At 46.0% G+C, this 23,066-nt stretch overlaps 1 protein-coding gene across 8 annotated transcripts in view; it reads left to right on the forward strand.

The window, feature by feature from the left end:
* LOC129824187 (E3 ubiquitin-protein ligase mib1) overlaps positions 1–23,066 on the forward strand; it is an 83,494-nt gene that overhangs the window by 20,167 nt on the left and 40,261 nt on the right. For all 8 annotated transcript variants that reach the window (XM_055883625.1, XM_055883626.1, XM_055883632.1 and 5 more), the window contains 5 exons: positions 1,651–1,795; positions 2,018–2,151; positions 3,017–3,124; positions 3,347–3,544; positions 4,128–4,279. In XM_055883625.1, coding sequence (XP_055739600.1) covers positions 1,651–1,795; positions 2,018–2,151; positions 3,017–3,124; positions 3,347–3,544; positions 4,128–4,279 — 737 coding nt within the window. The remainder of the gene's footprint in view (positions 1–1,650; positions 1,796–2,017; positions 2,152–3,016; positions 3,125–3,346; positions 3,545–4,127; positions 4,280–23,066) is intronic.

Genomic DNA, 23,066 nt, shown 5'->3' on the forward strand with positions numbered 1-23,066 from the left:
CCGTTGGACCAGCATTTGCTAACAAGCTTGTGTGTGCGGAGCGGCACCATAATTAAAATATAAACATTTCACAAATCCCATGTGAAACGTGATATCTATAGTATCCTCAACTGTCATTGAAAAAGTGAATCCGTTCTTCTCGAATAAAAAAAATCTGTCTCCATAATTTCTGAATCACGCATAACGTCAGTGGGCTACAGTAGCCTATACTTTGGAAAGGGAGGGGCAGGTAGCCTACACGTGTACACACTGGCAAATATTTTAAACTGGCAGGCTGACACTGGAATTAGTTTCTGAGTGACATTGAGAATTTTGCATAGGTACTTTGTTAAGTATTTTTGTTGTACTGAAAAACAAATGCCCAGAACCTAAAAGAACAAGTTGTTTTTCTACTCAATTGTCAGGTGTTGGTGATCGCTTCTTGTTTTTAGCCGGTGTGGTCGTCAGCTGCAATAGCTAATCCGTGACCACGACTGACGAGTTCCGAGATGACGTTCTCTACACCACTGTTGTATTGCGCTGTTATTTGACTCTTTGTGGGTCGCCTATTAGCTTGCATGACTCTTGCCATTCTCCTTCGACCTCTCATCAACGAGATATTTTGGCCCACAGGACTGCTGCTGACTGGCTGTTTTTTTTGTCTGTCGCACCATTCTCGGTAAACCGTAGACGCTGTCTGAAAAGACCAGGAGGCCGGCCGTTTCTGAGATACTGGAACCGGCACACCTGGCACCGGCGATCATACCATGCTCAAAGTTGCTACGTCACTCGTTTTGCACATCCTAACTTTCAATTGAACTGTAACTAAATGCCTCGATGGCCGTCTGCCTGCTATACATAGCATGCCACGGCCACGGGACTCACCATCTGTGGGCGCGAACCATTTTCGTGAACGGGTTGGTGTACTTAATAAACTGGCCACCGAGTGCATATTGCAACGTAGTGTTTGTCTGTTTTAATATTGACATTAGCATACTATGTAGAAAGAATGCATGCCCGACACACTGCGTTTATCTAGTATGCTGAAGACTGTGGATATTGGAACGAACCGGCGAGACAGCCAGCAAATGCCTTTCATTACTCAACTTGTACGGCGTTTCAGTGGAACTATTTTCTGGTATGTGTCCCTTGATGGACATCAACAAGGTCCCAGGTAATTGGCTATATAGATGAGAAATAAGTCTGGCGTTCGCTCAGCTGTTCAACTGCCCTTCCCTTTGAATGAATAATCAGAACAGTGCTTTTAGTCATCTGTGATTATTCTTTCCTGACATGATTTTGGAAAGGAAGAGCCAAGTCTTTCTTCCTGAAAGCGGAAAGAAGGGTTTTGTAGAAATTCGATGCACAGACACACGGCATCTCTTTTTTTGGTTGTGACATTTTTTGGGGGGGATTTTGCTTTTGTTTTCTATATCTTTGTTATGTCTTAGATCATTTACCCTCCCTGTGGTAGACACCAGAATGCTCAAAGGAGTTTCCGAATTCACTTCAATACTCTTCAGTACTTATTTATGAGAGCTCCTTCATCGCAGCACTGGTTTGTCTTCAAAGACAAACTAACAATGTATCTCTAACAATACGATGTGTTTATGCTCTTTTGTGATTGTAATGAAACGCTGTAGCAATGTAATAATGTATTGTTTCCGTCAGACCCTGGGCAAGGTGGGCCGCGTGCAGCAGATCTACTCAGACAGCGACCTGAAGGTGGAGGTGTGCGGAACGTCATGGACCTACAACCCTGCTGCCGTCACCAAAGTGGCCCCCGCTGGCTCCGCTGTCACCAATGCATCCGGAGGTAGGCAGGACACACAGTCAGAACAGACACATAGTGGATGTGCGTGCACACAGAGATACACAGACCATAAACAAATATTTTTTCCGTGTCTGCTTCTAGCCCGTTTATAAGTGGGCATGCACGTACACTGACCACTCGTACACACCGCACACATTCTTCACTCCTTGGAGTCTAGAGGATGAACTTAGAATGTTTTTTCTCCATCTGTGTGTGTGTGTGTAGAGCGTCTGTCTCAGCTGCTGAAGAAGCTGTTTGAGACCCAAGAGTCTGGTGACATCAACGAGGAGCTGGTTAAAGCAGCAGCCAATGGCGACCTGGCCAAGGTGGAGGACATCCTCAAGAGACCTGACGTGGACGTAAGTGATCCCTGCATTCAACACAGCTTCAGGGTTTCATTTTGTCCCCTTTTTTTCTCCTTAAGATCTATTCATTGCAAATTGAGATTGCAAAATAATGCTATAAAGAAAGACATTTCTCCATGGCACAGGTAAACATTCTGATGTGCCTTCTATACAGCACCATTTACTGCAGTCAGTCACAGCCATTTACTTCACACCTCATCTTAAAAACATTCCGCTCCAGCCCAGTGCAAGCATCCAGGTCATTGGCGTGCACTGCAGTGCGTGCTTCGTTCACCGTCTCGACATGGTGAACATACTCGCTATGTTATGGTCTAGGGCCAATTTTACACCTTACTAGGACAACTCTGGAGCCTGGTTATACGCTATAGTTGGGGCACAGAGTTTTTCCTTGTCAGGGGGCAGTCAGGAAAAACTCCTGTCCCTTTTTGTGATGCTTTCTTACATCAACCAGGCCAACAACCTTCCCCTAAGGAGAGCTGTCTGCACTCTCCTATTTCCTATTGCCTTTCGAGAGCTGCTTAGAGTAGATCATCTTAGCGTTGTGCAGCGTTCTGCAGCAGTCTCAGCGGCTGTGTGTGTCAGTGCTGTGAGGGCTGGCCAGGTGCCCCGGTGCCTTTCAGTGAAATTATTGCTTAAAGCTCGGTGAGCTGTGCCAAGCGATCTGCCCGCCAGGACAAGACACGTTCTGTGACTCCCAAAGGAGCCTGCATTAATATTTATTCCCCAAGTATTGCAGTACCGCAGTTGGCAATGAAATACACACGCATATTTGTCTTTTGTTTGCAAGTGACGAGGCAGTGCACCGGATAAACTTAAAATACAAAAACGCACAAACAGTGTTATATTGTGTGTTTTGTAGGTGAACGGGCAGTGTGCTGGACACACAGCCATGCAGGCGGCCAGTCAGAACGGTCACGTGGACGTCCTCAAGCTGCTGCTGAAACACAACGTGGACCTGGAGGCCGAGGTTTGTACATCCAACTATAGTCCCCTCTCAATACTCATATATTTAAACTCTCCTCAATACCAAAATGAACAGAGAAACCACTTTTAGAGAAACCAAAACCAATCTACCTATACAGGTCTCGCGTCGTACTCTAAAAAGCTAACCTGGTCAGTCATAGTTAGACAGTGATGTAAACAGTGGAGACATCGGGTCAGTGTGTCAGTCTGTGTATATTCCTCCCAGGACAAGGATGGAGACCGGGCGGTGCACCACGCGTCCTTCGGGGACGAGGGCTCTGTGATCGAGGTGCTGCAGAGAGGCGGGGCCGACCTGAACGCCAGGAACAAGCGTAGACAGACCCCCCTGCACATCGCTGTCAACAAGGGCCATCTGCAGGTGGTCAAGACCCTGCTGGACTTTGGCTGCCACCCCAGCCTCCAGGTAACCGCTCAGAACACACACACACACACACACACACACACACACACACACACACACACACACACACACACACACACACACACACACACACACACACACACACACACACACACAGATGAGTGAGTACATGTATACGTGAGCAGACAGTGTTTTGAGTCTTCAGCTGTAAACCGTGTACTCAGAAGTGAATTTCATGCTGGTGTAGTGGTGGCAGGTACGTTTTCATAGATTTTGATTCACCCATAAATTGTACTGCTTGTTTTCTTTTGGTCTGTGATATTTTATGCTTGACCCTAAGATGATAAATGCTCTGTAGGGCATTGTATATTTCAACGCAAATTGTCCCCGATTTTTAGGAGTGAGTCAGTCTGTCTGTCGCTTCAGTGAATGTACAAACATTCAGGAGATGGGAGTTTGCAGATACCTGCTTTGGAGCGCTGTCATGTATCCAACCGCTAACCAAATATTTGAGTGGATCTCGCAGTACTCAAGGGTTTAGGTGAACTCTATATGGGTGTTGTTAGTGATAATGGGTGTGGTGCAGGTGGTCAAAGTGACGTTGGTATAATGTCGCCCCCTACAGGACTCAGAGGGAGACACCCCCCTACATGATGCCATCAGTAAGAAGAGGGATGACATGCTGTCTGTGCTGCTGGAGGCGGGTGCAGATGTCACCATCACCAACAACAACGGTTTCAACGCCCTGCACCACGCTGCCCTCCGAGGGAACCCCAGGTACGACCCTGATACTTACCTGGCCCTAACCGCCAAACCAGGGCTGGTTTGATGAAAAAGGTCCATGTGGAAATCTGCCTTTGGCTTCACAGGAAACCAAGTGAATGGGAGGCCCTGGCGTCTATACAGTTGAGTTTGTGGCTTGCCAAGTTGAAGTGTTTCGAACGCGTTTTACTTTTATTGATTGCAAATGAACAAATTGAATGGTACTGCTAGAAAATGGCTTATGACCACACTGAACCGCAAATGACTTTTTGAGGTAAATGTGTTTTGTTTCTGACTGTTAGACTAGGCAAGTCTACGGCCTCTGTCAGTAGCCTCCTCGTCCTTGACGTCTATTTCTAGCTCCACCTGGTTGCTTCTGCTCCACTCTGTAGCTATATGCTATTCTCATGCATGAGACACACATTAAGGCAGGTAGCTAAGAGAGACTACAATATACCGGTCAGCTTGAGAATCCTGGGGTTTTGGACATAAACATGTTCTCTCTAGACTGGTGGAGAGTGCGCACACACACACTAGCCGCTGCCCTTGTGGCTTGGCTGTAGGTCTAGCTCGTGGTGTCTGGTCAGGGCTAGCTAGGGGACATTATCATTCCCCTTAGCTGACACACATTCCATTGGCACGAGGACAGAGGGAATTGGGGTCAGAGGGCTCTGGCGCACCTGCTATTTCAGCCCTGCCTGACATAGTCTGGTATGGTGCAGTCCACTGGGAGTGGCACAGACAGCAGTAGCACACTGGAATACAGTGAGCCCCTCTGAGTCCTCCTATGGCACTGCCTGCCACTGATAGATAGCCAGTTAAAACAATCTGGATTGCAATCGGCGTGCCTCGCTGTGCCGGCCGGCCTGCCTATTACTGTACAAGCCTTGTGGCCTTAGTCAGGCGCATTGAAGTCATTTGTCATAATGTGGTGATTTAACTAGTCAATGGCATCAAAAGATGGGAGACAAATGTTTCTGCTTTTCTTTTTTTTTCTGTTTCATATGAATCCTGAACTCTGAGTGTGTTTCAGTCCAGGCAACTGGACTGAGAGGACTCCCATTGTACTGTACATTATTGCTCTGCACACTGCATTCCCTCCAGGACCTAAGATTGACTTTTTTGTTGTTGTTATTGCCATAATTACATAAACGACACCCCAAACAAACATGACCATGCTTTGTAATGTTTCTAAAACCAGTAATAGCACCATTTTCAGTTCTTTAACCAACATTTTATCAGATGAGAAAATGTTCAGCTGCCCCTTTAAGAGCGGGTGGTTACCGTGGTAACGGGGCCACTTGAGTTGTGTGTGATTTTGGATCTGACTAGTAGTAGACGGCGACTCTTTTCTTTCAATTGAAGCAGCAGATTCAAACCAACATCGAAAAGCAACCGAGCTTGTGAACAAAATAATGTAGTAGCCAAGAAACACGGGGACCAAGTCTCACTTCTTTTGACTTTAGAGTAAATTAGACCAACTGTTATGCCTGTGCGCAGTGCCTCCAAAAGTGAATCTATCAGCATTCAGAAGGGTGCAATTGCGGCCCGGTACACAGCAGGAGGGAGGCGGTGTCAAACTAGCTAGTACACAGCAGGCTGGGGCGACACCTTGTGCTAACTAGCAAGCTAGTTGGGGCGGTTCATGAAGGAACCAATGGGATGCTCGAGGGGGGGTGGGGCAGATGCAGGAACTCACACATGCAAGAACGCCCCGATTTGCAGGCTGTAGTTGCACGCTATTGTCAGCACTTAACTTTGTGCGCAAAGCTCCCCAGCCAGGTATTGTTACTGTGTGAGGTGGGATACAGGATTCGTATTTCTTTGTTCGATTAGCAGCTATGAAACGAATCGATTAGCAGCTATGAAACGAAACGATTAGCAGCTATGAAACAAAATGACAGAAATTAGCACCTGCTCATACTTGACTTTTGACTGTTATTTGCAAATGTGAATGTAATGCTCGCGCTGTAGAGTCCTGCAAATTGACCACCCGCCTACGTGGCTGGTGAAATAGACATTCCTACATGTCAATATCTTAATCTACTCGCATTTGGCGGGTGTTCATTTTATACCCTGATTCCCTCCAGTGTGTAACAGTGGGAGTTGTCAGTCTTATATCAACTGTACAGTAAAGGTGAAAAGTGCTGGAGTCAGTATTTGTTACTGGCCAGGGCACATGTTGTTGTCGTGACGTGCTGCCTTGCTTTCCACCCAACCTGTCCCCCTCGCCTTCAGAGAAACCAAGATGTGTATGTCGTTTACTTTGATTTCACACTCAAGCTCCTCCACAATATTGCAGAGAGAGAAAAATGGCCATCTGGACTCGAGCACGTCTTAAACCCCTTGAAAAGGACGTCTCCCTTGGTTGAAATTAATGTATTTTTTTTTTAGCAGTGCATTAGTGCCATGGCGTTTGAGTCCTGATGGAGTGCTTGGGTCTGGGAGTAGGTTTTGACTGCAGTAGTAGTGTTGTGTTCTTCAAAAGCAGGAGAGGTGGTTGTCAGAAAGACAGAGTTTAGTGGCCGTCAGTGGTGATGCCAAACCCTTGAAAATAGGTCGGGAAATGAAATCCTTTACCTCTAAATATCTGTCGGGTGGTGTTTGTTCAGTTGAAATGATTATTGTTCAGTGGTACATGACTCAAGCTTCTGTTCAGGCTATTTATGTTCAGTTATGGATGAATACTTCCTGCCACGGGAGGTTCTTGTATTGATTGTACTTATAATCCAAGTTGCATGTCTTGTGCATCATCTGGGACCAGAGAAACAAATCTGACAATCCCTCCATGTACACTAAATAGGCCACCCATCAGCCATATGTTCAAACATCAGACAGTAATGGCGGGCAGCCAATGTGCGTGTGTGGTAGTGCCCTCCAGGTGTGGGTAAATGTTGTTGAGGATGAAGGGGGGGGGGGGGGGACACAGGAGGAGTTGAGGTGACAGAGGAGTCTGGCATCTGACAGTGTGTGTGGAGTGGAGGCCCAAACGCGGAGACAAATTAACTCTACCAGCAGGGACGCCTGCTAATGCGGGAGCTGAACTATATATCACCGCTGTCATTACTCACACATACCGCGTCACGTTTTGTATGTGCTTGTCTGAGAGATGGAGAGAGGGAGGAAGACGGATGAATAGAGAGGGAGAGAGATTGAAAGCAGATTGAAATGGTCGTGTTTTCATATAAAGCAACAGGTTCTGTGAGTCAGTTATTGTGTCTTTTACAATTAGTGTGTAATTTAGTCTACTTGGTAAATAGGAGGAGTTGAGGTGACACCTTTTTAAATTGGGTATGAAGGGTTAAGCTTGCATGTGCGTGTGTATGTACTGTGTGAGTGTGTTGTGTATGCCTACGTGTGTGTGTGTGTTTACTGCTGCTTCTGCCCCTGACGGGGGGGACTGGTTCCTCTCAGCAGCTCTGGCTCTGTCTGGCTGGAAGGTGCTAGCTTCTACAGCACTGTAAACAATATGATTAATAGTCCGTGAGTCATAAACGGTACGGGGCTCCAAACAGAGCAGGCCCTGCAGTGGCAGACCAGACCGCTCCGCCACCTTTTTACATGCCTCTCACCCTTTTTTAATACAGCTCTCAACATCCCCTTTAACGCTACAGTCTGGGATCTGGGAATCTGTTAAATGGTCGAGTAGACGGGACACTTTTTTCCCCTTCAAGTTGCATAATGTAGCTTTAACGCACCAACAAACGGAAAGGACACCCCGTATAGTACTAATTACCTGACCTGCTGGGTTACCAGGCGCACGCACCGGTTCACTCTGCCAGAACTAATGGAGACTAGAGAGAGGAGATCGCTTCTACTGTTGGTCGTTGTGACGGGTCATAATTACATCAAAAATATATTTTACAGATGCCTGTAGTGAAGACTGCTGTGAAATGGTTGTGTTGGATGTTTGTTTGGTTTCTGGGATCGTTGCTGCTGCTGCAGGGCAGACATTTCTGGAATGACAATGAGGGTTTTACCACCTGAAGTAGGTACTTTGAGATTAGTTTATCTGACTGGGAGAGAATTGGGATTGAGACTGTTATGCTATTATTACCAGGCTAGGTTCACCTCCAGGGCTGTTTTTTTTATCGAATGGGGGCTTAGGTGGTGCGCGTGGTCGGCCTGTCGGCGCGCCTAACTTTAGAACATTTTATAGGCCCCTGTCTTGGCGGTGTTAGATTAAGTTAGCATTTTTGAGATTATTTCCTGCAATTCAAAGCAATTCTCCATGGAGCTGAGACATTTTTGCTGTTTTTAAAGCTAATTTACTGCAATTCTACATTAGAGCTGAGCGAGAATGTTGCTGTTTTAAAACTAGTTTCCTGCAATTATAATGCTGCGTTCTTTTGCTCAAACATAATAACAAAATGAATACTGCTTACATAAAGCCACAACGAATAATAAATTGCAGCCTGCAGGTAGAAAATATCCTGATTAATTATTATTTTCTTTTTTTAATCCTATAAATCACATTGGCTACATAAGTCCTGTCTACAATGAACTTGAAACATTGTATCAACTATTAAGTTGAGTCCAGACCTGAAGCTTGTGTTAGCAAACTTGCAACATTGTACAAAATATTCTGTGCCTTCACTTACCCTGCAGTGAGCATTTGCGTCAAGGATAAGAAGCAGTGCTTGACTTGCGCAGGAGCTCACCGGAGCCGAGTACCGGCACCTCAAATGTTCTACTGCTTGAGCTCCTGTTCCTCTTATAGAATATGAGCTCAAAATTATTGTGGAGTTCCTGCACCTAAATATAAACAGTACCAGCATCCAAAATGAGTATCGGAACCTATTTCAGTCCAAGTCGACCACTGATAAGAAGTTATTAGGTTGGCCTATTTTATGACCTTTCTACTGGATCAGAGCATGACATGTCGTTATTGAAAGGAAGAGGCCTACTTCTATGTGTACGCGTCCTTACTCAACATTGACAGGAGCACTCCAAACAAAAGACAATGACTAAATTGAATGAAATTAACCAAAACTTGTTTCTCACAAGTATAGCATAGGTTAGGCGCTCTGCAAACAATGTGTCCACTCAGACAATGAGAACGGGAAGACTGGAATAATAATATTGAATGCATTTAAATAATTACCGTAACCAAAGCAACAAACATTGTAGATTAGAAATGATAGGAATTAACAGTAAATGTACTACAGGTGATATATGTAATGGGGAATTGATATACACTAACAGTCAAACACAAACAATTCACACAATGAAGTTATGAAACAATGAATGTGCACAAATTGGCGGAAGAGAGCGCATTCTGGAGAGAGAAGGGCATTGTGCATCTGGGTGCATGGTGAATCCGACTCCTGCATTGACCATGCAGCATTTACGGTGATATGGCCTCAGCAGATGTCAAGGTCATTCATACTTCTTGCACTTCACGGAGCAATGCAGAGCTACCGTCAACCAATCATGTCAATGCGAAGCTATACAGAGCCTTCCGCGTTGTTACAAAATTTGGGAGGCACATGGCGATGCGGTAAGAAGCTTGATTTTGCTTCTGCATGTCTCAGGAGGCTCCGCAATTGCGTCACACCCTCCATTTGGAGCCTCCGACAATATTTTAGGATAAAAAATAAATAGGCTGTTAGTCTAGGCTTCCGCGATGGATTAGTTCACTACTCACTCCAGGGTTTTTCTTTATTTTTACTATTTTCTACATTGTAGAATAATAGTGAAGATATCAAAACTATGAAATAACACATATGGAATCATGTAGTAACCAAAAAAGTGTTAAACAAATCAAAATATATTTGACTTTCTAAGTAGCCACCCTTTGCCTTGATGACAGCTTTGCACACTCTTGGCAATTTCTCAACCAGCTTCATGAGGTAGACACCTGGAATGCATTTCAAGTAACAGGTGTGCCTTGTTAAAAGTTCATTTATGGAACTTCTTTCCTTAAATGCGTTTGAGCCAATCAGTTGTGTTGTGACAAGGTAGGAGTGGTATACAGAGGATAGCTCTATTTGGTAAAATACCATATTATGCCAAGAACAGCTCAAATAAGCAAAGAGAAATGACAGTCCATCATTACTTTAAGACATGAAGGTCAGTCAATCCGGAACATTTCAAGAACTTTAAAAGTTTCTTCATGTGCAGTCACAAAAACCATCAAGCACTATGATGAAACTGCCTCTCATGAGGACTGCCACAGGAAAGGATGACCCAGAGTTACGTCTGCTGCAGAGGATAAGTTTATTAGAGCTACCAGCCTCAGAAATGGCAGACCAAATACATGCTTCACAGTTCAAGTAACAGACACATCTCAACATGAACTGTTCAGAGGAGACTGCGTGAATCAGGCCTTCATGGTCGAATTGCTGCAAAGAAACCACTACTAAAGGACACCGATAAGAAGAAGAGACTTGCTTGGGCCAAGAAACACGGACAATTGACATTAGACTGGTGGAAATCTGTCCTTTGGTCTGATGAGTCCAAATTTGAGATTTTTGGTTCTATACTGCTGTTTCTTTGTGAGATGTAGAGTAGGTGAATTGATGATCTCTGCATATGTGGTTCCCACCGTGAAGCATGGAGGAGGAGGTGTGGGGTTACTTTGCTGGTGACGCTGTCAGGGATTTTATTTTGAATTCAAGGCACACTTAACCAGCATGGCTACCATATCATTCTGCAGCGATACGCCATCCCATCTGGTTTGCGCTTAGTGGGACTTTCATTTGTTTTTCAACAGGACAATGACCCAACACACCTCCAGGCTGTGTAAGGGCTATTTGACCAAGAAGGATAGTGATGGAGTGCTGCATCAGATTACCTGGCCTCCACAATCACCCAACCTCAACCCAATTGAGATGGTTTGGGATGAGTTGGACTGCAGAGTGAAGGAAGAGCAGCCAACAAGTGCTCAGCATATGTGGAAACTCCAAGAATGTTGGAAATGCATTCCAGGTGAAGCTGGTTGAGAATGCCAATGTCCAAAGTTTAAAGGCAAAGGGTGGCTACTTTGAAGAATCTCAAATTTAAAATACATATTTGATATGTTTAACACTTTTTTTTGTTGCTGCATGATTCCATATGTTTTATTTCACGGTTACAATGTAGAAAATTGTAAAAACAAAGACCCTGGAATGAGTAAGTGTGTCTAAACTTTTGATTAGTACTGTATGTATTTGTTACTGCTCGACCAACAGCCTAACGACCAAACAATCGACAAGTCGACTAATTGGGGTCAGCCCTAAAACATATATAGGTCCATTATCTGTTCTACGTACTTTATATCCGTTTTAGTCATTTAACTTTACACTGAATGTCTTTTTCCGTCTCTAAAATGTATTAATTTAACAATGGATTTAGGCAACCCGAAAAACACTTAGGCAGGCCGCGCAAGGATTACAATGGCAGAAAAATCCTGACTTGAAGTTGTGCAAGGCTACTTGTAGTTCAAGGATAAAGTATAACGTTTTTCTCTAAACGGTGGTCTCGGACCGTGACATGCATAAGATGATCAGAGTCATGGAGATGACCAGGTGCCCTTCAATCTTGATGACGGGGGTCTTTAACCACTGATATGTGTTGATAAACTCTTATGATGAACACTATGATTATTGCTTTAGACTGACAATGCAAAATATATCAACTTGGAACTGCGCTGGCAATCTAGCACTTTTTAACTGCGTCCATTTTATTTAATGATCTTAAGAATGGCGTGCTCATGCTGGAGTTTTATGTCTGTTTTTATGTGGTGAAGCCAAAGACAACATTTCTAATTCTAACTTTCAATTCAATACATCTTTATTGTTCTTGAGCAGCTGCAGCTGAAAACCTTTTCTTATTTTTTTTTTATACAAGCTAATCAAACATTTTAGGCTACTTTGTGGTTATAATAGTATAATGGCACAGTTGCAATAACCACTCAATTACAAGTGCAACCCTTCAGGTTCTTCATAGGCTTGTATTTTGTTTTGTTACCACCCATGTCCCTTTTTTAGATCACTATTTCAATCAGATGTTGGCCCATTTCAGTCACTTATATCCATGGGTTTAGGGAGTGTGATGTCACAGCTAGGTCAGGTCAGATTGACATTAAACACGAAAGCCAAGTGTGATGCAATTCTGTATGTGAGAGACCGAGTAACGGAAAGAGGCAGAAAGGTGGTGTTGGGGGGGTGCAGAGGAATGGTTTGATCTGCCTGCATGTGCTGCGGCTGTGTGTGTGTGTGTCAGTCTGCGAGGCGTCTGCTCCTTATGATTTGTGCGTTTAGCTCCCGTCCTCTGGAGCATCTGGCTCTTATCTCCCCCTCTTCTCGCTCACACACACACAAAGGAGGCTTCTCCAAGGAGGTGGTCCGGAGCTGGTCTACTATTCCCCACTCCCCTTCGCTCTCTATAAAATGTTCCCTTAGATCTGCACTTTCAAACCGTTTTATGTGGCCCCACTGTGCCGCGTTGGCTTGCCTCCCCACGTCTCAACACCAATTGTATGTTAATAAATCATCCTGTGGTAGTCAGTTGGAGGAGCTAGTTCTGGCGTGGCCCCTGGGCTGATGCTGCGTTCTTTACACAGCCATGTGAGTTAACTCAGCGTGGAATGCTGTACGTTTCTGAAGCGCACTGCGTACAGGTAACTGCAAAAATACAGGAAACACCAAAATAAAGTGTCTTAATAGGGCGTTGGGCCAACCCGAGCCGGCATAAATTCTACACGTGTCTGGAACTCTATTGAAGCGATGCGACACAATTCTTCCACGAGAAATGTCATAGTTTGGAGTTTTTTAAATTGTGGTGGAAAGTACCGTCTCAGGCTCCGTTCCAGCATTTCCTGTAAGTGTTCAATTGTGTTGAGATTTGGTGACTAAGACGGCCATGGCATGTGATTTACATCGTTTTCATGCTCATCAAACCATTCAGTGACCACCTGTGCCCTGTTGATGGGAATATTGCCATCCTATGGGGGCATAGCCATATTAGGCAAAATAATGCCCTGCCCAGGATTTTTATAGATGGATGTTAATTGTTTTATCCACTCAGGAATCACACCTGTGTGGAAGCACCTGCTTTCAATCTACTTTGTATACCTCTCAAGTGTTTCCATTGTTTTTGCAGTTACCTGTACGTCCCCTGCTATTTTTTCAAAAACAGCCGTTGAGTCTGGTTGGAATGCCAGTTTTGTATATGCGTTGTACGGTCGAGTCGAAGAGTAAGGGACGCTACAGCGGTTTGTTGCATCTCTGTTGGCTTATTTTTATTAGTCAAGATAGAAGAAAGGCAGACAGATTCAGCAATGAAACATGACACTTGATCAATAATCACTTAGTGAAGATGAGAGCCGCCGTGTCTAAGTCGAGGCATCTGGCTACACCTGATCATTGACGCTATCATCCAGTCAGAACATTGAAGAGAGAGGAGCTCCGGTAGGACGGTATGTAGTCATCAAAGCATAGCTACAGCTGGTTGAAGGGGACCAAATCCATTCAAGAGGTGATTTGGTTCCTTTTTACCAGCTTTAGCAAAGCATTAGGTGTTCACTGGGTCAAGGACTGGAGTGTAGGCATCCCAGATGGAACAAGCTGGAAACATGAACATACAGTTTAATACAGTACAGGGAAATGTGTAGTGTACTAATACTGCAATTAGGACATCAGCCATCAAGTATTATGTCTGTCCGCTCCATTAACTAAAATCGCTACTCTACCGCACCCCCTCTTCCCCACGCCACAGCCATATCTCCCTCACGCTCTGCTCTGCCCTCCCAGCCAGTCTATTTATCCTTGTTGCCATGTTTTAAGTTGCCAAACCAACCTCTATCTGAGAGAGGGAGGAAAAATGGTTCCCTAAGAAAAGGATAATAATCTGTCGCGGTGCACTTGAGTCAAATGTCCCGGAGTCATGTAGCAATTACAGCCTGTGACGGATAGGACCTGCTGCGTGTCTGTGTGCGCACGCCAGGTCACTGAAACCGAGGCCGACACCCATACCTCCGCAGTCAGCCTCACACACTCCTAATGCAGCGCTCAAGGGGCCATTACTTTGGCCCAGTCATTCATATCCATCGTAGACTGATTTTAAAATAGTATGTATTTAAATGATGAGCGTTCTTATGTCTTTCATGGTGGTCCTTTCAATGAATGTCATAGGCCTGCTGGTTAACTCTGCTTTTTAACTGTCATTTAGTTATTATTCCTTGTTCTTGCTCCAAATTTCGGGAACAGTTTTGATGTGAATAGGCTATTCTATGAGTACACCTAAGAGCCACTTTCTAAGAGCAGAGCAGCAGCTGAGGGACAGATCGGGAGAGCGATAGAGAGAGATCAGCACAGGGGCAGCTCAGTATGGCACAGGAGAGAGGCTATTTGCAACACACACACACTAGATGAGTCAGATGGGTGGGGGCCGGCTGCACCATTTCGTCCACTGTCCATAACAGGGCAAAAGCAAGGGGTCGACAGACCGACAGTCAGGCACTGAGCATTTGATAATGTCAGCATCTGCTGTGTGGTGTCAGTCAGACAGCAGGTTATGGCCAGAGAGAGAGACCCCGTAGACAGTTGGTAGAATAGCTGCTATGGCTTTACAGAAAGGGAGGGAGAGATTGAGGGATGGAGACATAAGCAGATGGTTATTGACAGAAGGACTGAGAAAGGTTAGATTGGGGGGGTAACTAAAGAGAAATACATTTAGTAGCCTAAATCTTTTGTCCAGATAGTCTTTTGAAATGACAGTTGAGCTTGACGTAACCATTTCACCCTACCCTCATTGGGAAGGTCTCTTATACCTTTCTCTACGTTTTCTAATTTCCGAGTTCCAAACCCCCTCCTTCAAGCAGTAACGGCTTAGCTTACCCTAACACGTAGCTGCACCCTGAGCTAGCCTACACTTCATAGAAAACGCAGGTCTGTCTCAGTCTTCAAGCATTTTAGTTTACACCACAGAGAATCTGAGTGCCTATACCACCAGTTTTATCTTCATGAATCAAATATGACTGCACTGAGGTAAAAAGAAAAACCAGAATTTATTAAGAGGGAACAAGTAGGTTACAAATTCCACCTCTCTTTCTGAAGTCTAAAAATTTGACTTTTTTTTTATTTCGTATTTTTTTCCCCCCCCTGTCTTGATGTCGCTGGAATGGCACTGGTGCACATTGTCAAAGACTGAATTAAGAATCTTGCTTCTTCCCTACCTCCTTTCACTTGCTCTCATGGAAGGCAAATGGAATACAATCCTCGCAGCGCCATCCTCAGCATGTTAATCAAACCACAACGGAGTGCCATTGTGTTGTATTTCATTAAACTAGTCCCATAGCACAAAGGTGTCACAGACGAAGCCATTGCTTGACTGCTTTGCGCTAGCATGGTCTGGTTTGCACTGTGCTGCTTTTAGCAGATTTTGTGTTAGTGCAGCGCTCAGCTCACTACAACAACATCCACAAGCTTTTGTTTTACGCTGCAGACAAAAAACGCAATGGAAACGCTTTCTTAGTTTTGTTATACCTTTTTCAGCTGCCACAGCCCTCTTCCCCCCTCCTCTCTCTCCTGTGGGCCTTTATTTGTTTGAAGCAGTGATACAATTGGAATCGTCTGACAGGGCCGTAGCTGGCCCTGATCCTGCATTGTCACTTTTCGACGGTCCTAAGCTGCACTGCCAACTGCCGTGCGGCGCAGCAAAGCATTTGGCAAGCATAGCAAACTGAACAATGAGGCTAGGAATCAGCGGAGGGGTGCAGAGGGGTTTTCAGAGGGGTCGGGGGGGTATGTTGGGAGAGACATGGCTCAGGCTATAGCTGGACTGGACACACAGTAGGGCTAACGCCACACACCATGCCTGCCGTATGATCCCGCACTGTGGCAGAGCCAGCAGCTTTTTAAACGGCAGCAACTGCCTGCCTCTTTCTCTCTGATCTGCCTCCTCAGCAACTCTCCTCTCTGCTGCGTTTTCATCCCATCGCCCCGCTTTTATTAAACAAAGATAGCAACATTTTGCCATAATTCACCTTCCTTATTTTCCTGTCCCGAGGGACCTTTGGAAAAGATTATAGTATTAATAGTGGCGCTCTGGCCTGGCTCTCTGGCATACCTATTTCTCTCTCTCTCTCCCTCCCCCTGTACTGGTTGCAAGCTAAGTTGCAGCTGGCTATGATTCAAAATGCCATAATGCAGTAAAGCCCACCAATGTTGAAAGGAGGACCTGTTCCTATGGCGATGTCACAGGGTCATTATTACTTCTGAGTTTGTCGGTGACGCAACTCACTCGTTCCTTACTTGCTCCAACCAAGTCGTTCCTTACTAGCTCCAACCAAGTCGTTCCTTACTAGCTCCAACCAAGTCGTTCCTTACTAGCTCCAACCAAGTCGTTCCTTACTAGCTCCAACCAAGTCGTTCCTTACTAGCTCCAACCAAGTCGTTCCTTACTAGCTCCAACCAAGTCGTTCCTTACTAGCTCCAACCAAGTCGTTCCTTACTAGCTCCAACCAAGTCGTTCCTTACTAGCTCCAACCAAGTCGTTCCTTACTAGCTCCAACCAAGTCGTTCCTTACTAGCTCCAACCAAGTCGTTCCTTACTAGCTCCAACCAAGTCGTTCCTTACTAGCTCCAACCAAGTCGTTCCTTACTAGCTCCAACCAAGTCGTTCCTTACTAGCTCCAACCAAGTCGTTCCTTACTAGCTCCAACCAAGTCGTTCCTTACTAGCTCCAACCAAGTCGTTCCTTACTAGCTCCAACCAAGTCGTTCCTTACTAGCTCCAACCAAGTCGTTCCTTACTAGCTCCAACCAAGTCGTTCCTTACTAGCTCCAACCAAGTCGTTCCTTACTAGCTCCAACCAAGTCGTTCCTTACTAGCTCCAACCAAGTCGTTCCTTACTAGCTCCAACCAAGTCGTTCCTTACTAGCTCCAACCAAGTCGTTCCTTACTAGCTCCAACCAAGTCGTTCCTTACTAGCTCCAACCAAGTCGTTCCTTACTAGCTCCAACCAAGTCGTTCCTTACTAGCTCCAACCAAGTCGTTCCTTACTAGCTCCAACCAAGTCGTTCCTTACTAGCTCCAACCAAGTCGTTCCTTACTAGCTCCAACCAAGTCGTTCCTTACTAGCTCCAACCAAGTCGTTCCTTACTAGCTCCAACCAAGTCGTTCCTTACTAGCTCCAACCAAGTCGTTCCTTACTAGCTCCAACCAAGTCGTTCCTTACTAGCTCCAACCAAGTCGTTCCTTACTAGCTCCAACCAAGTCGTTCCTTACTAGCTCCAACCAAGTCGTTCCTTACTAGCTCCAACCAAGTCGTTCCTTACTAGCTCCAACCAAGTCGTTCCTTACTAGCTCCAACCAAGTCGTTCCTTACTAGCTCCAACCAAGTCGTTCCTTACTAGCTCCAACCAAGTCGTTCCTTACTAGTTCCAACCAAGTCGTTCCTTACTAGTTCCAACCAAGTCGTTCCTTACTAGTTCCAACCAAGTCGTTCCTTACTAGTTCCAACCAAGTCGTTCCTTACTAGTTCCAACCAAGTCGTTCCTTACTAGTTCCAACCAAGTCGTTCCTTGCTAGTTCCAACCAAGTCGTTCCTTGCTAGTTCCAACCAAGTCGTTCCTTGCTAGTTCCAACCAAGTCGTTCCTTGCTAGTTCCAACCAAGTCGTTCCTTGCTAGTTCCAACCAAGTCGTTCCTTGCTAGTTCCAACCAAGTCGTTCCTTGCTAGTTCCAACCAAGTCGTTCCTTGCTAGTTCCAACCAAGTCGTTCCTTGCTAGTTCCAACCAAGTCGTTCCTTGCTAGTTCCAACCAAGTCGTTCCTTGCTAGTTCCAACCAAGTTGTTCCTTGCTAGTTCCAACCAAGTTGTTCCTTGCTAGTTCCAACCAAGTTGTTCCTTGCTAGTTCCAACCAAGTTGTTCCTTGCTAGTTCCAACCAAGTTGTTCCTTGCTAGTTCCAACCAAGTTGTTCCTTGCTAGTTCCAACCAAGTTGTTCCTTGCTAGTTCCAACCAAGTTGTTCCTTGCTAGTTCCAACCAAGTTGTTCCTTGCTAGTTCCAACCAAGTTGTTCCTTGCTAGTTCCAACCAAGTTGTTCCTTGCTAGTTCCAACCAAGTTGTTCCTTGCTAGTTCCAACCAAGTTGTTCCTTGCTAGTTCCAACCAAGTTGTTCCTTGCTAGTTCCAACCAAGTTGTTCCTTGCTAGTTCCAACCAAGTTGTTCCTTGCTAGTTCCAACCAAGTTGTTCCTTGCTAGTTCCAACCAAGTTGTTCCTTGCTAGTTCCAACCAAGTTGTTCCTTGCTAGTTCCAACCAAGTTGTTCCTTACTAGTTCCAACCAAGTTGTTCCTTACTAGTTCCAACCAAGTTGTTCCTTACTAGTTCCAACCAAGTTGTTCCTTACTAGTTCCAACCAAGTTGTTCCTTACTAGTTCCAACCAAGTTGTTCCTTACTAGTTCCAACCAAGTTGTTCCTTACTAGTTCCAACCAAGTCGTTCCTTACTAGTTCCAACCAAGTCGTTCCTTACTAGTTCCAACCAAGTCGTTCCTTACTAGTTCCAACCAAGTCGTTCCTTACTAGTTCCAACCAAGTCGTTCCTTACTAGTTCCAACCAAGTCGTTCCTTACTAGTTCCAACCAAGTCGTTCCTTACTAGTTCCAACCAAGTCGTTCCTTACTAGTTCCAACCAAGTCGTTCCTTACTAGTTCCAACCAAGTCGTTCCTTACTAGTTCCAACCAAGTCGTTCCTTACTAGTTCCAACCAAGTTGTTCCTTACTAGTTCCAACCAAGTTGTTCCTTACTAGTTCCAACCAAGTTGTTCCTTACTAGTTCCAACCAAGTTGTTCCTTACTAGTTCCAACCAAGTTGTTCCTTACTAGTTCCAACCAAGTTGTTCCTTACTAGTTCCAACCAAGTCGTTCCTTACTAGTTCCAACCAAGTCGTTCCTTACTAGTTCCAACCAAGTCGTTCCTTACTAGTTCCAACCAAGTCGTTCCTTACTAGTTCCAACCAAGTCGTTCCTTACTGACTGGAACTAACTGACAGAACCAATTCATTCCGCCACACAGAAGAATAATACAAGCCAAACACGTTAACCCTATATCTCCACTCTGGTAGACACATGTAGGCTAAACAATCGTTTTGGGAAATATTCTGATTTCTTGGTTAATATTGTGGATCATATTGCCAGTTAGAGAAACCAGCATTAACTGTCCCTACAGCAGTTATATTGCTGCAGTGACACTTCCCCAAAACAGTATAGCTAATGTCTTCTCCCCTCTCGCCACTCCGCCCACTATTCTAATTTACACCCCCCGAAATCGCGGTCGTGTTCACAATCATCTCCACACACAGCGATGTAGATCGTCAACAACAAAAAAACAGCGACTCATCAATCAAGAAACATTCCCCGTCGCTCCGCCAGTTGAGGGTCCACACCTCACCAAGAATACATACTTCTTTACATTCCATAGCAGTCATATATTCATATGGGTACATAAAGAAGTATGTACACCAAGTAGGCAATCACAGGGAATTCACAAGGTCGCACGGAGCAGCTAGTAGTGGCAGCATAGATTTTCTCTCTCACCGTTTTCCCCCTCCTAAGAACGCAGTGTGAGTCTGCACCGTAAGGTGACTTTGAGCGTGATTTCAGATCAACACTTGAGGCTGCTTTTCTTTAGCCACCCAGTAAAGTTGAACCAGCCCCCCCCCCCCCCCCCCCCCCCCACTACTTTCAGAAGTGTTCCAGTCCAGTCGGTGCTGTTTGTCCCAGTGATCCCATCAGTCCTCCAGAGAACTGGGACAAACCATTGGGAACAGGGAGTTTTTTTCTTTTCTTTTCTCTCGCTCTCATTTAACAGCAAGAAAAGGTTGTCCTGGTCTTCTTCCAGCAAATAAAAAAAGAAAGAGGACGAGTGTAGAGAGGTGGGTCAAAAATGTAAAAGCGGTGGAGACTAAGGGTAGTTGACTTGTTCGTTGCTGGTTATGCGTCCTTGGTAGGTGGTTAGCCTCTGTGCACCTTGTCTTGTATGAGGCTTGATCCTACTGTCCTGGAAATAGGGGAGCACTTTCAAGTTACGTAGGCTACATGGTATACTTTTACACCTCCCTGATCCTCCCCCCGCTCTCTCTCTCTCTCTCTTACTCCCACCCTCTTCCCCATATCCCTAACCAGTTATGCACCTCCCTCCATCCTCGCTCTTGTCCCATACATGTCTCTGGTGTCACTGTCTGCCCCTCGCCCCCCAGCTAGCGGTGTGTCCAGTGTCCACCCAGCTCCCTGCTGGCCCGTTGCCTCCTGCTGATGTTTGAAAACGAGGGTGGCGATCTATCCAAGTGGAACAGGAAGCTATTGTGAGCAGGATTTGGGTTTTAGGCTCATACACAGGCAGGCAGTGCAGAACAGGCAGCACAAAACAGGCAGGCCAGAGGTCACATGCATGCGCTAATACTGCTGGCCTGCCCACTCAGCACTTGTATGTTGATTGGCCGTTGGTGGCGCTGCTCTTTTTTTAATTTCCCCCCTCGCTCTTTTCTCCACCTCTTTCTCACTGTTCCTTGGTTCTGTGGGTGTTTCGCTCCCTTTCTTCTTGTCACTCTTTCTCCCTCCTCACTTGCCCGTCTCGTGTTTACGGTGGCAGCAGCTGTTCTGTTAGAGGGGGAGAATATGACAGATAGGAGGCGATAGATCAATAACGATTTGCGCGACAGCGTGAAAAGTTCAGCGAGTCTCTAATGAATCTTTAACCCAGCTCAACACATTCCACAAGTCAACACTGCCTGGTGGCAGCTTGTACTCCCAACCCCCCTCTCTAAACCACTAGCAGTCTAGCTTAGGTGCTGACTGAGGCTATGGCTGTGTGGGGGAGAGTTAGTTTACATGTTACCTCTAAACACTTATGTTTGTGAATGTGGATGACGAGTGTGGATGTGTTAATGCCATATATAGTGAAAAGTATTTGTGAGTTCTGGTTCTGGAAATAGGAATGAATGAAGAGTTGGCCATTGAGAATTGGAGGTGTCCTGTCCAGTTGTTCTCAGCTTAAAGATCGTTCAGGGCTGGCTGGGTGGGTGGGTGAGGCAGTTCTGCTGTGTTGGTGTGACGTCCCGTTTAGGAAAAGTCACAGCCACCCGAGAGAATGAGTGAGAAGGGGGGGATTCCTCCTGGAGGACTAGCTAACTAGCGACTGACTGACTGACGTAAAGGGAAGGAGTGAATGAGCGGAGTTGGTGCCTTTCTGTCTGGCATTGCCCCGGCCTGCTCTGGTGTGGTCTGAGATATACAGTAGCACTGCAGTATTGTGCCCTGCCTCCCTGCCCCTAGCAAGTGTGAGAAAGAGCGAGGGAGGGAGAGGGGAAGAGCGAGAGAAACTGGGTTACTACCACCACTGCATGGGTTCAGCCAGTGACACACATCCACTCAGTCAGCCGTAACCCCCTTCAGCCCTCCTCCCCCCTGTCCCCACCCCTCTACCTCCACATCGGTGTTAAATCACTGACCCAGTTTTGTACCGTCAATCCGGTCCATTTCATCTTCCCCTGTTCTGTTTAAAACTCAAGTCCCGTTTGTTCGCCATGGCAACCGACGCCGTTCGTTATGGCTTCGTTACGACACCTCGTCGTCATCCACACCGACGATATCATCCACATTCTGACCATCCGGCCGTCATCCTCGGGACTATCATGTCTTCAAAACGTACCCCTACGATTTAAAGAAAAAACGACGACGATGATGATGACCCCGTTCCAAAAATGAAATCTTAGGTCTTATCTTGGCTAGTGAATGAAAAGGCACGAGGGTAATCAAATACCCAGAAATGTTCTATCGCCATCAGATATCTCCTTTAGCAAGTGGATGCAAAAAAATGGATGAGTTCCCGGTCAGGTAGATAGAGGACAAAGTGTGAAGACGAAGAGCGAATGGTTCTGTCTTTGGCTGTCTCCGTCTCCACGTCAGTGCGGGTTTGAGCTAACGAGTCCGTCATTAGATATCAGAGGGGCTGCAACCGTGACACCTAATGAGCCAGGCAGAGCGGGAGCACTGATGCTGCTGCTGCTGCTGCAGCAGCATGTCCGGCCACAGCACAACCGGGTGAGTGCGGGAGGGGGAGGGAGAGAGGGAAACAACAAAAATATCCATGTGGACGTCAACTGAACAGACAGCAACTTTTCCTCCACGTTCATTTCACCTTCACCTGCTTCTTCTTTCTCTTTTTTTCGTTCCACACTCCTTCCTTCCCGGCCGGTGTTCCCTTTTTCTTCCTGTGGGTCTACCCAGGCAGCCAGCAAGAGACCCCAGAAGAGACAAGCCCCAAGGTGTTGGTTGGTCAAGTTATTTTCTGTCCTACTGGCTGGCTGCTACTGTGTGCTGCTGACTGCTGCTACTGCAGAACAGTAAATTCCACTCCCCCCTTCCGACTGACTACGCTACTCACAGCCAAGCCATGCGCTTAATAATGGATTGCGTCCCTCCCCTGAAAGAGATAGAAGAGGACGGAGGAGAGGGAAGAGACGTCAGGGGCCCGTCGGGTAAATTCCCCCTTTTGAATGAAAAAGGGGGGAGCATATGTTACCTGTCAGATCAGTTTGTTAACTGGGGCTGCTCCTCCTCTTCTCCCTCTCCTCCTCCTCCTTCTCTCTTCTTCCGTAGTGAGGAGAACCATAATGACCTAGAGAGCTTGCGCTCCAGCTGCTGCAGCCATCGTGTGCTGGGTGCATGCCTGACTCGCTGAATCAGCTCTCTGGTTGGGGGAGGGAGCGTCAGAGTCAGGGAGAGGTGGGGGGGGTGGGGGGGGCTCTCTCTCTCACACACACACACTCAAGCCATACCTTTAGGAGGGGAAAGACATCGGTCTGACATGAGG

Source organism: Salvelinus fontinalis, chromosome 26 (genome assembly GCF_029448725.1).
Source record: "Salvelinus fontinalis isolate EN_2023a chromosome 26, ASM2944872v1, whole genome shotgun sequence".
In the NCBI taxonomy this organism is placed as follows: domain Eukaryota; kingdom Metazoa; phylum Chordata; class Actinopteri; order Salmoniformes; family Salmonidae; genus Salvelinus; species Salvelinus fontinalis.